Source organism: Boleophthalmus pectinirostris, unplaced genomic scaffold (assembly GCF_026225935.1).
Source record: "Boleophthalmus pectinirostris isolate CB_2022bp ecotype Guang Dong unplaced genomic scaffold, ASM2622593v1 HiC_scaffold_3, whole genome shotgun sequence".
In the NCBI taxonomy this organism is placed as follows: domain Eukaryota; kingdom Metazoa; phylum Chordata; class Actinopteri; order Gobiiformes; family Gobiidae; genus Boleophthalmus; species Boleophthalmus pectinirostris.
In genome coordinates, this window is record NW_026571299.1 from 43,512,835 (window position 1) to 43,526,002 (window position 13,168).

The 13,168-nt window shown below is 37.2% G+C and overlaps 1 protein-coding gene across 2 annotated transcripts; it reads right to left on the reverse strand.

Annotated features, from left to right (window-relative positions):
• Window positions 1–793: 793 nt before the first annotated feature.
• On the reverse strand, window positions 794–11,709 carry si:ch73-267c23.10 (serine incorporator 1). 2 transcript variants are annotated; one of them, XM_055160582.1, is made up of 10 exons: window positions 11,395–11,709; window positions 9,410–9,571; window positions 8,140–8,333; window positions 7,898–7,977; window positions 7,632–7,766; window positions 6,970–7,139; window positions 6,139–6,229; window positions 3,816–4,017; window positions 2,409–2,636; window positions 794–1,237 (listed from the first exon to the last, which is right to left on the reverse strand). In XM_055160582.1, exons 1-10 carry the CDS (start codon window positions 11,431–11,433, stop codon window positions 1,180–1,182), a joined length of 1,359 nt encoding a protein of 452 aa, XP_055016557.1. In that variant the 5' UTR covers window positions 11,434–11,709; the 3' UTR covers window positions 794–1,179. The 2 variants fall into 2 exon arrangements, with proteins under 2 accessions (XP_055016557.1, XP_020791546.2); XM_020935887.2 differs by having other exon boundaries at window positions 794–1,242.
• Window positions 11,710–13,168: the final 1,459 nt, after the last annotated feature.

Consider the following 13,168-nt stretch of genomic DNA (forward strand, 5'->3'; position numbering starts at 1 on the left):
ATTTCACATATCTGTGCCCCCAGATAGGTGCTAAACATCTTCAAACCAATTTTTTTTTGGCTTTTACTGGTAACAATGGTAATGGTGATTTATTCTTAATTCAAGATGATTATTATCCAATTAGAAAGCAGAATGAGCCTCACGAGTCTCTCATTTGGGTTGGGAGTCACTACCTAAACCCCAGCACCTGCAGCTACACATGAATCAGTGCTAATGCAGCCTCTGCAGCTCGATGAGTGAATTCTGGAGTGTCTGAGCTTTTACATGATACATGGTCTGTTCATAAACTGAGAATGAGAAAAAAATTTAGGGATCCTCTGCATGCAGGTTAAGGTACTGGCAACCCAGGGTCAGTTTCAGTGATTAACTTTTTTTTTTAACCAGATAGAACACAGGCTACATACAGTTCCCTTAAGGTATTCAGTGCTAAAATGAGTGAAAAAATTAAATAAATGAAAAGTCCCAAATTAAAGGCACATAAATTGGTGTAAAAATTCACTAGTAATTTATTGACACTGTTCCCAACACTTCTACATATTGTAATACTACACAACATTTTAAATTTGTTATGCTCAGAGGTAAAATTCAAGGCATCAACGTGTTTATATTTCCATACATTTGTGAACATTTCCTTCTAGATTTGGTGAAAGAAACGTGTATTGCTTTTAAGTATGAAAATAAAATATCTTTAACTTTTATTAATAACCATTGTTATTTTTGTATTGTTGTTACAGTAGTAAAAAAGTGAAAATCAGAATAAAAAACTGGGCTCACATGTCAAAGGAGAACAAGACAGTTTCTCGATTTTTATGGACTTTAGAAAAGAGTAGCAAAACATGAAACATACACATGAAAAGTAACACAAAATGTATTTCGGGCAGAGTAACACACTTCACATTGTATATTAAGAACTGAAAATATAATTAAATACCTGTTTATACAGCTATTACACTGTGTTGCTCATAATTTACAGTTTTATTTATTATTTTTTACATCACCTGCTTGCATTTGGCAATTATAGTGATAGAGACATCAGGCACTAGAGTACATCTGGCAAAGTCTTTGAACTGTTAAAAAAGGGGAAAAAAGACACTAGACTAGTGGGTTTAGGTAAAGTCCCGGTTGGTGAGGATCATGGGGGCCACCAGCGTCCATATGTAGAGGGCCAGACACACCCAGCTAGAAGAGATCTTCACCCAAACGGCAGGCCATGTGCTGCTGACAGTGTAGTCCACCTCTGGGCTGCCAATAAACATACCGTAACTTTATATCTATACTGTCCCTTACATGCAAAAAAAAAATCACAGAAACATTAAGTATATACCTTAGCTGACTTAAAAACAAATGGATGGTGGTTAAGAGAGGGCGTTTACAGATGTTGGTTATTTTGCAAAAAGGAACTAGTCTAGGTATAATCATATTGCAGTACAAAAATGAAGCTATACCTTCCAGGGTACAAATGTTAAGTGAAATATATTATTTTATACCCCTCCAATGAATGTTGAATGAATGTTACCAGTATTTGTGGTATAGTTTGTAATAAATCCCTTGATACAAATAAATCTGGCTTAACATTTATCTAATAATTTGTCCTGTAAAACTTTAAAACCTAGATGTTGCCTTCATCCATAAAGCAAATGTTGTTAAAAACACTGTTTCTATGTTTTGGAGTGATTATAATTTCACCAATCACCTCAACTTTTCACATTTCATGATATTCTGTGGCTAATTCTAACGTATCCACTGAAATCACATTATGTTTCACCTTACTTTTAAAAATGCAGTGTAGAGTAAGCAGACATCCCTATTTACTCAGGACAGTACCACTTTTGAGCCCTGTGTTCCCTGTCCCAATAGATTCATCCAAAACCATTGAGTTTTATACAAGAAATTCTCAGGGTGTCTCCATTTTTAATAATTTGAAGACCACAAACTGTAAAGGGGCAACATATTGTCATTTGTTTAGCTAAAATTCAGAAAACCATGATTGAAAATGGGGCAAAAATGCACTGACATAAGTCTTTCTGATTATATAGCTGACGAGTCGAGAATGGACAATGTTACTTGCTCTTTTCACAATTTTATTCATACCAACCATCCAACCCCTTACGACCTATTGTATATTGCTGAGATATTTTATTACTTATTTCTATTTTAAGTTAAATTTATTTTTACTTGTACATATACATTTATACAGTCTCTTGCTATTTTTGCTACTTATTTAACATTTATTATTACCATTTATATAGTTTTTTCTCTTTTTTATTACAATATATTGTGATATGTGAGCTACTGTAATCAAGTAATTTCCCTTGTGGATAATAAAGTTTGTCTAAGTCTAATGTTACAGTTTTTAATTTTGAAAATCTGGTCACCCTAAGCAAGTGTGGCATGTGAGCAACACATACCTGTACCAGCTGGTGAGGGTCATCATGATGTAAAGAGAGGCCAGGAAGAGCATAAAGTGGACAAAGGAGTAGCTGTACTGCACCATGTCCTGCTCATTATCCTGGACTCGTCTGGGCCCGGGCACCTCCTCTGACAGGTCCGGACTGCTGCCACTTTCCGCAAGGATCACTGTCTCTTTAGATGCCATTGTCAGCTTGTTCACCTGGCTTGTGTTGGAGGAACGGATACTAGGAAGAGTAAATGGACACAGCAAAACAACAAAAGATGAACACATGGAAGCATTGGAACTGGAAGGTAGACAAACTTCATTGATCCACAAGGGAAATTATTTGGACACACTAGCTCACTCATGACAATATCATACAGCAAAGAGCAAGAATATAAATGATAAAACAATTTCAAAATAAGTAGCAAAATAGCAAGAGACTGGTCAAATAAGGCATGATTATATAAATGTATATGTACAAGTACAAATAAAATGTGTCCATGATGGAGAGCAGTTTGTCCAGTGTCCTCCGGTCCCTCACTGCAGAGTTATTTGAATGATAGAATGGTAAATCCAGTTCACTTATTTTCAGTATTCCAACATGGAGGAACATGTGGGACATTTTTTGATATTTTTTGGCAATTCTATAAGATTTCAGCTGTAAGGGTTGAATAAATAACTTGTATGAATCAGTATAGATAAAAACTAACTACCGTGAAGTACTACTTAGAATAGTTTTTGGGGGATTTATGGTCAGTATCATAATTTGTTTACAGTATAAGCATTTTTTGTAAGTTTTTTATAAGTCTAGTTCAGACATAAAATAAATACAGTGTAAATGTGAAGGATAAAGTGGTCATTGTGAGTATCTACGTGTCTGACACTTTTTCCATGCGGGTAGTGTCCATGTGTTAATTTTGATAAAAGTGCACTGTGCAACTTTTTGGTTGGAAGTCCATCACCTGTGTGTTTCTATGGATATGTCACTGCTCTGTCTAGAATGTTCCACAGCATGACATTAAACAGCTTTGCCTGACATTTATTCAATTACAGGTGGTTTTATAGCTCAAAAATACCAAAAAAACAGACATTCTGACTGTGAATGGGGTCGCCTCTCTTTAACTTGGTCTGTTTTGGTCTCCATGAAGATAGAAAGTTTTAATACCATACTGTGAAACATTCCAGGGAAAGCAATAACATCTCCATGAAGAAATGCTTTTGACAGACCCTCCACCAAAACACTTACACAATGCACCGTTAATATGTACCACACAGTTTTTTCTATTTTTTATTATTATGAAAAAATATGAATAATAAAATGATATGTATATTGTTGACAGATAATAGTAGATGTTTTGTTGTGTTGGTTTATGTGTTTCATTTCTACATGCTTTTGTATCCTGAGCAGAGCTAGTCTTACCTTGAATAGAGAATGCAGAGTACAAAAATAGTGAGTCCAATAATGTTCTGTGGATCCCACCACTCGAGGTAGGGGGAGGTCAGTACAGGCTCCTCGGTGCCTATGATCACCACTGCTGACTGATTCTCCATCACCAGAGGGGGCAAGGTTGGAGCTGCGATCTGCTGGAAAATACTCAACAGGCTGGGGTTACACTCACGGTCTATGGAAGAAAGGAGAGAAAATATGTATGTATGTATGAAAAGAAAGGAAAAAACAAAAATTTGTCACAAAAAAGAAAGGAAAGAAAACTATGTGAATTTTTTACTTTTCTTCAATAACATTTCCATGGACACAAACAGGTGATGGATCCTTCACTGCAAAAACTGCAAAAAGGTTTTTCTGAGTGAATTCCAATATATTCATTTAGAGGATTTTACTTGATTTTAGTAGATTTCATTTGACAAGTAAAATTATCTACCACTTGTCGTGAACCCCCCCCCTCGGTCACGGGAGAGCTCACTCGGGTGGGGTGAAAAGATGAAGGTTTTAGCGTAAGCCCCACTAAAAGGGCTCCTGAAATTCAGATGAAGATGTTCATGATGCTTTATTTTGATAAATGAATAACTGTTAGAACAATAGAGATTAAGAGTGTTTGATTTAGATATTAGAAGTGTTTTTGTGACCCATATTAACATAAGTTACTTGTTCTGTTTTGATTTAATCTGATTTGTTTCTTTTATGTTGATTTGCTTAATTCTTTCAATTTAATTTTTAAGTTTAGGTTATTTTGTATTAATTTCTGTAACTGTTATGTTTGTGTGCAGGAAAGATAAGGGCCTTCTGTTCTTTTGACAGTTGACCTTTACTTGACATTGATGTACGAAACCTGTATGTTATGCGGCGCATGGGAGGCCTGTAGACAATGCGGGTGCGAGCTTCCGGCTCCTTCGACAAGCGAGGTGGCAGTGACTTCACACCTGGCTGGGGAGGAGGTGTAGGGGGCTAGAACAGTGAAGACTGTGGTTTCTAAGAAAGTGTTGCCTGTACTTGGAAAGATGTGTGCTATATGTGACGTACTGATCACTTTGCATGTACCTGGGTGGAGTTCTGTGACCTTAGATAAATATTTAAAATTCTGCATAATAACTCAGATCCTGATTTTGGTTGGCATTGGCCCTCCGGCTGTAACTCGGCTTACGAGGTCAAGATCTCTAATTCGGACTAGGCTGTGCTTTACAGCTTTCCTGGTCACAGGGTAATTTCTCCAAAAGGGTACTTGCAAGGTGATTTGTCCTAATTATTTTTGTATGAGCTTTCTGGTAAAAATAGCGGCTACGGAGTGAGTTGGTTATAAGTGCTCTGTCGTGAGCACTCCGGGCCTAAAAACCCTGAGTGACCACGAGTATAAAGAGTGACCACCAGTCACTTGCGTGGTGCGTTAAACAATAAAAAGCAGAAAAATAAGACAAAAACAAATCACTTGTTGGAATCTTTTGTTGAGTCTTTTCCCTTAATTATTATACATATATATTTACCACGAGCAAGTCAAGTCATCCTAGGTGAGTTACTTACAAAAATGCAATGTTTTTGATGCAAAGCTAAATTTGGTTAAAGGTTTTGAGGCACTGCTAAGGATAAATTAATATTTGCAATGTTTTTGGTGTAAAACTAAATCTGGTTAAATTCTTTGAGGCATTGTCAAAAATGTGTTTTGGGCAAATGTTGTCAGATAGAGTGTAGAGCATTTCATAGGATGGTTTCTAAAGCTAAGTGAAGTTGTAAGTGTTCCCCAGGTGATACTTTAAGAGTTGTTAAAGTTACCTGTATGGTGTTTCTTAAAGTTAAATGATCTTTTTGAGTGTAGTCAAATATTTACCTTGTGTTATTGAAGAAATGATATTTTTTGAGTGTAGTAAATTATATTTTTGAGTATACATTGTGTCTTTAAAGCTGAGTGATTTTCTGAGGGTTATTACAGTGATTAGAAAAAAGGTAGTGAGGTCCAGGCTGCGTAATTTAGCCCTGGTCCTTTCAACACCACTGGAATAAGTATTTTTTTCTTAAGTCAAACAACATACAATTTAGTTTCTTATTTTAAGCTGTAATTTTTCTTCTTTCTTTAATTTTCAAATATAAAAAGACTTTAGAAGAATTTTACTTGTCATGTGAAATGAACTCAGCTCAATATAACAATTAATTCAAGTAATTTTAACTTGATTTTAGATTTTGTAGTGTAGAAATGTTACACATTTATTGTTACACAATAAATAAAACTGAGTACTTCATCCACCACTGTTGCACATATGAGGTTGATGATGTGTTCTTAGTAACTTGCACCCACCAGGCTCATTGGTCATTGCGGACCAGGTCAGAAACATGGTGTACAGGGTGATGATAGATGACTGGAGGAGACCTGAGCGGGGCTGACTCTCCTGCACACAGACAGCTCAGTTTGAATCCATTCATCTCTTCATGCCACTTCACCCACTGCTGCTACAGATACTTTGCAGTGACAGACATCATGCTGGGGGTGTTCTACATGTTCTACAATACTGGCAATGTGTTCATCAGTTACCATGGAGATAAAATACACACATTAGTTTTAAAAACGCTCTCCTTGGGGTCACATTGACCCGAAGAAAATTTTTTTTCCTTCTCACTCTCTTGGGGCGGGTCAATCAGACGCAAAAATGTATTTTCAAATACATTCTCGCCAGGCGAGAAAATAAAATTTTGTGTCTTATTAACCAGCCCCAAGAGAGCGGGAAGGAAAAAAAAAATTCTTCGGGTCAATGAGACCCCGAGGAGAGCATGAGGGTTTTAAGATACTCCATAAACTCATGAAAAATACAAAATGGACTTAAACAATACATTTTCAGGAGCCTGTGATCATTACGAGTGTCCATGGTCGTGCTTAGGTGTTTGATTTTTAACAAAAAAGGTGAGAGTGATTAACTGAAAAATGAATGATAGCTAGGCTGTGACTGTAATTTTATGTGTGAGAGACTCTTTTTGGTCAGATTGTTTTAAAATGAAGCTCAGATTAAAGTCTAATTTGGGAAACAGCATGTCTAACAAAGCAGTCCTTTCAGTTAGCGTCACACCCCCAGGGAATGTTGATGGCATCAGCTGCAAAGTACTGATATCACACTATTTATATGTCAGTCAGTACCTGGACTTTAGGCAGAATGGAGATGACAGAGGCTACAATACAGAGCAGCATGTTGGAGCTAATGAAGAATTTGTTGAGATGACACTGGCCAGGTTTTGTGTAGAACATGAAGCACATGATTACAGACACCACTGACAGCAGGTAGTTAAAGATTGTCACTGACAGTAAGGCTGCAACAAAGCACACAACAACAAAGGAAAACAAAGGTACTGTAGGAATCACCAGAGATTGGGTCATTCTCAACATTTTTACATGCTTTAGGTTGTGATATCTCATGACTGAATTCACAAAATGTTGGAATTATTACACACTATATAGATACTATCAAGCTATAGAATGTTATTTTTACACACACAAAAGAGCAGCAGAAAGACAGAGACTATAAATTAATCTACTTATTGACAATAGTTACAACTGTATAGGTCTACATGACACTATTAAAAGTCTACATTGAGACATGCGCTAAGACAAATTTGGTTGTTTTATTCATTTATTTATTGATTTTTTTTTACACACTCTTGTTTGGTTTGTATTAGAGCTCACTGAGAAGGAGCATTTCAGTCACTGCTGGTAATTGATGATGGATTATATAGAGCATGTCATAAATATTTTTGATGCTGCTACTAGATATGGTGGATGCATTTGTTCAGCCCATCACTAACCTGCATACCAGCCCCTGGAATTACTTGCATCCATGTTCCTCACCCAGGCCTCATTCCAGGAGTGGGCAAAGTCAACCAGCAGAATGAGCTGTATCAGGATGAAGAAGGCTCCACCACAGCCAATTATAAACCACACTACAACACAAAGTAATAATAGACACTTTTGCTATTCACCAGTACTTATAAGCTACTCCTTTTTACAGAGTGGCTGAAACCAAGTAATACATTTGTTTATTTGTGTAAACATAATAAAACAGAGTTCTTACCATATGTAAAGGGCTCATCTGGGATGTAGAAGGCACCCGCTATTATTGCCACTAAAGATGCAAACTTAAAGAACCAAAATCTAACAAACAGAGAGAAAGAGAAAGAGAGAGAGATACACTGAAGTGAAATAATTAACAATAAAGACATATGACAGAACACTAATACATATATAACTAATTATCTGATCAATAGTTTGGCCATATTACTGCATTAATACGTTTCATGTGAGGAGATAACTTACCCATTGTGTATAGCAGCTCGAGGGTCTCTGCTATTCCTGACATTTATCATGAAAACAGACAGCCCCAGGAACCACATGCTCATGCCAAAGCAGACCCGGTACACAGCTTTGTAACCGACAAACATTTTACAGTTGATATTAGCCTGTAAATCTGGTACCGTGGAGCCTGTACCGTCTTCACAGAAACCCGGGATCTGCACAAAACATACATGAGGTCTTCAGTCAATGACAAAAATACTTTCATTTAAAATACTCTTAAAGCCAGTTTCAATAACTAGACAAAGCACTTGTGTTTGACCTGTTATAGCCTATATAACTATCATCAACTTCCCATACATATTCTGAATGTGTCCTTATACTGCCATGCATTATGGATCAACAGAAAAACAAATACTAACTAAAACTATTTGACTAGGCATTCAAACATGTAGTTTAATTATGAAGTATAATACTGAAAATTACTTGTATTAAAGGTGCACTGTGAAACATTTCTAGTGGAGGGTCAGCCACCTGTTTGTCTCCATGGAAATGCTATTATTTTGTCTAGAATGTTCCACAGTGTAGATTAAATCTATCACAAGGGAGACAGGCAGGTTACAGCACTATGCTACATTACAATTCAGAGCCCTTATTTACAGAAGGAATTAATGTATTTTTGAGCAATAGAAATGCCCGTAATAAATAAATGCTAAAATGCTACAAGCATATGTTTAATGTCATAACATGGAACATTCCGGGTAAAGCAATAATATCTCTATGGAAACAAGAAATGCACCTTGAAGAATTTACCAAAAGTGACACAGCCATTAAACTATAAGATAAAGATAAGATAAAATAGGCCTGTTTAATTGAACAGTACCCCTGAAAATTATGAGATTTTTAAAATTGTGTTTGATATTAGGCCTGTCACAGTAACACATTTTGAAGCATGATATATTGCTACAGAGAATATAACAATAAATAATAATACTGAAATTACTTTATACCACTGACACCAAGCGAGACAGTCCCAGTAAACCATTTTATAGATATACAGTACCATTAAAAGGCTGTGAAATAATAACTAGTGATAGACAGTATTCATTATACGAAACCTGATCATTTTTATTACTGACTTGGCCCAAGACTGTGCTGTATACAACAAACATCTGCAGTTGAATTATGCAGTTCAATATTTATTTTAGATGCCCTCATCTGTATTAAAAAATATTGGCCAATAGAATGCTGTGATGCCATCTGAAACTCATTGTGACAGGTCTAATTTATATACCCTCTTAAGTTGTTTATCCACGCCTGGAGACAGCATAACACAGGCAACAATAGTCCCGAGCAGCAGGAAGAAGGCATAGATGATCCTGGTGACGGTGGAGTTTCTGCTGTGGGGGCAGCAGCTGCATATGAGACAAGTGGCACTGCTGCACAGGCACGGCACCTGCAGGTGATGACAAATACACATGACAAATAACTACAAAAACAAGCACACAATACTGTTAAAGGGCCCATATTACGCAATTTTCTGATCCATGTTATAATATTTCCACATCAAAAACAAGTGTGAATGTAACAAAACACAACTCCAAGTACGTTCTTGAGGAGGTAACAATATTCTAACATGACTCAAAGCTCAGCAGAGTCATTTTTTTGTAATAATGAGCATTTAATGTTGTTTCCCTAAAAACATGAATGGCATTTTTAAAGCAACATCAAATCTCTTCACAGCTATGAAGGTTAGCCAGACCTAAGAGTCAGTTTTGAATGAGAAAATTGATAAAAGCACTTATCAGAAGTGTTATGAAAAAGTAAATGTGTAACCTTCAGAGGCACATGACATTGTTTCATGGTACTGCTTTGTAAAACTGGTCAATGTGAAGAACCTAGTTACATGGTGTCATCTGACATTGCTTAACGCATAGTCAAATCAGTTATGTAGTGTATCCTGATATGTTGTTAAGTAAGTTTACTTGCAAATGGGGTAACTCTGTCTTACTTTAAATACTGGCTTATTATGTGCTTCTTTTCAACAGAAAAAGGTGTACACTGTTGAGGGGGTTTCTGGATGTCTTTACCTATTATATTAAAAATAACATGGGCCATTTGGAGACATGTCCTTACCAAAGTTTCATGATAACCAACTTGTCTCCACCAATCAAAGTGACTGCCTTACTATAGTGAAGTCTTACTCAGTAGGTCAGAGTGTCCTAAAAACTCACGCCAAATCACTGGCTTGATCCAAAACAATGCCACTGACTAATAATGCAGGACTTCTCAAACATGTGTGAATGAAACAAAACACAACTCATGCTTGTTTTAGATGAAGTAGCAAGGCTTTAACAAACTTAGAAGCTCACAATAATACATTTTGTGCATTATAGAACTTTTAAGCTATTCATGGGCTCAACTTCTTGTTCTGCAACATTTTTTCTCATTCAAAACATATAATATTCAGTTTTTAATAGTTCATTGATATGGCAACAGTCATTTTTCATCATTCTGAAAAGCAAGGCCTATTACTGCTGCTTATTTTGCAGAACTCTATAAATGTGCACTTCTACCTTATATAGCCAACAAATAATCACGTGCTTTGATTCAGATTTTAGTTATAAATGACCAAGAGGACTTGGCGCAGGAGTCCAAAGATAAGAAGAGCTACAAGTTAATGCTCCTTGAGACAGGCCAGATTAGACTGCTTTCTGGGGCACAGCACATGCGCATGCAGTCTAACAATTAAACTAGCGATATTTCTGTTCTGTTATTAGTAAGCCTTCAATATTGGGAGGTTGTGATGTAAGATACAAAGATGAAGAATTGACTGGATTTTCAAACAGCAAAAATATCTAACTCCAAGACTTGCCAATTGGTAACGGGAGAATTCTAACCTACATAATATTTTGGCGTATTATAAATAATTACACATAGGCTACTACTGTTCCAAATAAGCTGTTTAAGGAAACCATTACAGACGTACAATAGTTGTGCAGTGTACTTAGCGTTACAACAACAACCACTAATCCAATTAATCACGTGGAAGCAGATGACCTAGTGTGTTATGGTTGTGCCTAACTTTGAGGAGTCAGATCACAGCATTTCATTTACAATATACCGAAAAGCAAAATGAAATGTAAGAAGGTCTAGGCTACATTTTCTTTTACCTCTTGACTGTAAAACTGAGCCTACAAAAGAGCCGACAGTCACAGGTCGTTCCTTTTTAACCCATAACTATCCACAAAGAGCTACTTTAACCTGAAGATGACTTACCCAGGCTGCGAGTGAGAAGGCCCCCAAAACAGCCCCCATAACTGGAATTCACAGACACACACCCCGCGCGCCTCGCACAGCTCTACCTGCTCATGGATCTATTAAAATAACCTGCCCCACCCCTCTGTCCGCTCCTCTATCAACTCCTCTGTCCGCTCCTCTATCAACTCCTCTGTCCGCTCCTCTATCAACTCCTCTGTCCGCTCCTCTATCAACTCCTCTATCCGCTCCTCTATCCACTCCTCTATCCGCTCTTCTATCCACTCCTCTATCCACTCTGCCGTTCAGGGACGCGCTCATGCGCTCCGCTCAAGTCCGCGCTCTGCGCAGTGACGTCATCGCGCGTGTATCCTGCAGTGACCCGTATGCAGTGACCCGAGGGTCACTAGAGTAGGTCTATCTAATTTATTTTCCTCATCCTCAGTTCAAGTTGAAAGAATAGACTCTCCAAATAGTTAATGAGCCCACCACCTGACCTGACTTTTTTCGGCTGCAGCCTATGGACCAGTGTTGTGGCTGCGAGTGGCTCTTACCGGCCACAATAAGATTCAGGTTTGTGGAGATGCAAGCCCGCGCGAGTAAAGATGTGTAATAAACACAACGAAAATGAAGAATCGTGTTTTTATTTTGGTCTAATTTGGCGCAAAAAGCTTTAATTAAAGAGCTGAGATTAGTGTTATCATGTTTATATGATAGATCATCGTTGTGGATGAAGGAATTAGAACTAGACTATCATAAAAACCCTCAAGCTGAAGAAATGTGGTGACCTTGACAGTTTGTAAATATGTGGAGCATATTTAGATCTGATTAGATAAAAAAGTTTGAGGGGTCACTGTGACATGAAAACAGTAATGGAAGACTCAACAGTGTGGGCTCCATGTTCCGATGTGAAAAGTAGAAACCAAGGTCACGGTAGAAAAAATGTGGTTGTTATACTGAATTTAAAAGTGATGTCATGAGCATGTCTGTCAAAAGCTCACATACTGCATTTACATCGCACATACAACACTTTTGTCTTGCAAATCCACTTCAAAAGCTCACACATATTACTTATACTTCACACGTGCATCGATCACTTCTTGCGCATGCACATTCAAAAACCACACACATACAACTTCTCTCTTAAACTTTGGGCACTAACATTCAAAACTGTGATGTGATATGTGTTCGATAAATAAATGTTATGGCAAGGGAAAGTTTTTCAAAATAAAACCAAAAATAAGAAAATGAAAAAACAACTATTTTCTTTATTATTTGTCTCCAAAACCAAAATGAAAAAAATGGATAGTGATTCGTTTTTTCAGTTTTCGATTTACTAAAACAGGATTAAAACAGGACTGAGTGACGGACGGGCCTAGAGATGCACCCGCGTAGACTGGTGGGTGATCAGGACTAAGACCAAGACCAGACCAGGACCAGACCAGGACTGAGACCGGTGTTAGATATTATGTTTCTGATTATTACTGTGTAAAGGTGGTCTGGTCTGTGAATCCTACTCCATCAATGAGCACTTGGAGCAGGCATGTCCAAACTACGGCCCGTGAGCCAAATGCGGCCTTCAGACAAATTTTTCTTGGCCCTCAGGCTTCCAGGTGAATTGGCCCAAATTACCTTACATCATTAAAAATTTTACTTCTTACTGCAAGCTTTTGGAAAATCTACCTTGATAAAGTGAATATTTAATATTTATTGTGTGGATTTAAGGATCTTAGCATGAGCCATCAGTATTTATTCATGCTAAACGTGTTAAACATCCACATATTTCAATTATTCA